General features: G+C 42.9%; 1 protein-coding gene across 1 annotated transcript in view; it reads left to right on the top strand.

Annotated features, from left to right (window-relative positions):
• CNMD (chondromodulin) overlaps positions 1-2,828 on the top strand; it is a gene marked incomplete at its 3' end in the record, with an annotated part of 35,696 nt that overhangs the window by 19,484 nt on the left and 13,384 nt on the right. The window contains exon 4 of the mRNA XM_003790166.2: positions 259-372. Coding sequence (XP_003790214.1) covers positions 259-372 — 114 coding nt within the window. The remainder of the gene's footprint in view (positions 1-258; positions 373-2,828) is intronic.

The raw sequence follows: 2,828 nt of genomic DNA, 5'->3' as shown, positions 1-2,828 counted from the left end.
TACGGTATCATATCCTGTCATTCCCATCCCTCTCTCTGCTTTATTTTTCTTCATAACATTTATCACCACCTGACTTTGTCTCTATTTGTTATTATTGTAAACAATGCTGAAAGGTAAGCTCCAAGAGAGTAAGGATTCCATCTGCTCTGTTCATCCCTATATCTAATACCCAGAGCAGTGCCTGGCTTACAATAGACACTCAATAAATCGAACAAATGAACAAATGGACAGATGGATGAATAAACTTTTATTTCACAGGGAATCACAGGAATCCGTTTTGCTGGAGGAGAGAAATGCTACATCAAAGCGCAGGTGAAGGCTCGCATTCCTGAGGTGGGCACCATGACCAAACAGAGCATCTCCTCTGAACTGGTGGGTACCAATACGCTCTAGACAGCAACAGAGTTTGGCAGACGTTGTTTGAAGTCACAGTCTCTTTAGCCTCTGCTCCCTGGAACGGTTCCTGACCAGAACCTAAGTTCTATTTCTTCTCCGCCAAAGGAATTTAAACTGTTTTTATCCTGCTGTTTCCAAGGGATCGTTCTTAAAAGATATAGTATATTTGAAGGTTTTAGGAAGGCTGGGCGCAGTGCCTCACATCTGTAATCCTAGTGCTCTGGGAAGCCAAGGCAGGAGGATCATTTGAGCTCAGGAGTTCAAGACCAGCCTGAGGAAGAGTGAGATCTCAGCCCTACTAAGAATAGAAAAACTTGCCAGGCATGTGGCAGGAACCACTGCATAATAAAGATAAAGGACTCTATAAGATAGAATCTTCATGGGTGACTCAATAGGCCAGGCACAGTGGCTTACAGTTGTATTCCTAGGACTTAGGGAGGCTGAAGAGGAAGGATCGCTTGAGTTTGAGACCAGCCTCAGCAACATAGCAAGACCCCCCATCTCTACAAAAATGAAAAAGTTATCCAGGTGAGGTGACACACACCTGTAGTCTCAGCTACTCAGGAGGAGGCTGAGGCAGAAGGATTGCTTGAGCCCAGGAAGTCAAGGCTGCGGTAAGCTATGATGATGTCACTGCACTGTAGCCCAGACAATAGAGTGAGATACTATTTCTTTAAACAAATTTAAAAATGGGCCAGGTGTGGTGGCTCACGCCTATAATCCTAGCACTCTGGGAGACCAGGGCAGTGGATTGCCTGAGCTCAGGAGTTTGAGACCAGCCTGAGCAAGAGTGAGACCCTGTCTCTAAATACTAACTGGGCATTGTGGAGAGCACCCGTAGTCCCAACTACTTGGGAGGCTGAGGCAAGAAGATCCCTTGAGCCCAAGAGTTCGAGGTTTCTGTGAGCTATAAGCCACAGCACTACCGAGGGCGACAAAGTGAGACTATCTCAAAAAAATAAAAACAAAAACAAAAAATAAAAAATGAAGGGGCGTCAGGAGCTTTCTAGCCTCAGCCCCTCTCAATGTAGAAATTATTACTAAACATCCCCGACAGCTGGTCACTCAGCCTCCTCTGTGAAACAATGACAGGGACTCCCCCACCCCCACCAGCCTCAGGGGTCAGCCAGCTTTACTGAGGCTGGTTCTAATTGTTCTGCCCTACTTTGAGCTGGATGACTCTCCCTACAATTTCTTCTTATTAGTTCAAGTTCATCCTAATACAGCTACACAACATATATCTAGTTCATTTTCTGTATGTCAAATCTATGAGACTTTTAAACAGAATTGTTTTATTTATTATTAATAACTTGCCTTTGAGCTTGATTTTTTAAAATTTAAGAATTGCACACAGAGTTCTAAAGACACATTTAACACTTGATAATACAGTGTGGCAATGTGGTCATATTCATTATTGTCTTCCATTTGAGTTGTGGCGGAAAGAAATGGGCTTTAGAGTCAGAAAAATGTAGGCTCAAATCCCAGTCCAGACCTTTGCTGTAAATGTGGCTTCAACTCCCAGAGTCTGTTTTGTCATCTGGTACTGGGGATGTGAATACTCTGCCCGTGGAATCTACTGGATGGTGACTAGATGGCTGCTACTCATTCTTGTTAATTTTATAATGATCATCTTTGATCCTGCCAGTATCCCCAAGAGAGGTGAAACAAGTATCAGCTGCCTCAAGGCAAAGGAGGGGAAATATGGGTAAGCAAAGGTGCCTGGAAACTGCCAGATTGCTTGCTCCCCACAGGAGCAGTAGGTGGTGTCTCAAAACTGAACACAACAAAAGCTGGGAGGTTTTAAAGCAGGCTACCACGTCAGCTGTTTTCTATTCCGTTTCCCCAACATTCATCCTGCGAGACTTTCCTCTCTCTGGCCATCCTCCCCTGATCATGTTCCAGTCTGTTTTTCACAAGCTGAGCTGCTCGGAGTCAAAGGGCACGCTCTCGATGTGACCTCATGAACACAAACTATAAAAATGGGACCAAGACCTCCTTTGAATACCCTTGAACTTCTTTTATTGCAATACCATGTTTAATGGTCACATCACCTGGTTTCTATTCTTCCAGAACAGAAGACTTTAGTGAATTATAATCCTGGCCATTTTCCCCATCAATGGACATAGAACTAGCTTTCTTGTCTTCTGCACAGACTAACTCCTCAATGATAGCTAATTATAAGTTTGCAATATATTGGGGGGGGGTTAGTTTTTGCCCCTAATATTTAAAAATAATGCTTTGTCACTGTAGAAAATTTGAGAAACACATACAAATATAGAAAAGAAAATCATCCCCACTGTGTAATCCACAGATACTCAGTGTTAACTTTTTGATGGATTTTCTGTGTGCGTGTGAGAGAGAGAGAGAGAGAAAAATTATTTTCATAAGTGAAGTTAACCTGTCAACATGCTTTTTTTTTGGCTTTTTTTTTT

Source organism: Otolemur garnettii, unplaced genomic scaffold (assembly GCF_000181295.1).
Source record: "Otolemur garnettii isolate 467f Iridium unplaced genomic scaffold, OtoGar3 scaffold00040, whole genome shotgun sequence".
Lineage (NCBI taxonomy): Eukaryota > Metazoa > Chordata > Mammalia > Primates > Galagidae > Otolemur > Otolemur garnettii.
This window is presented reverse-complemented; position numbering and strand designations above follow the sequence as displayed.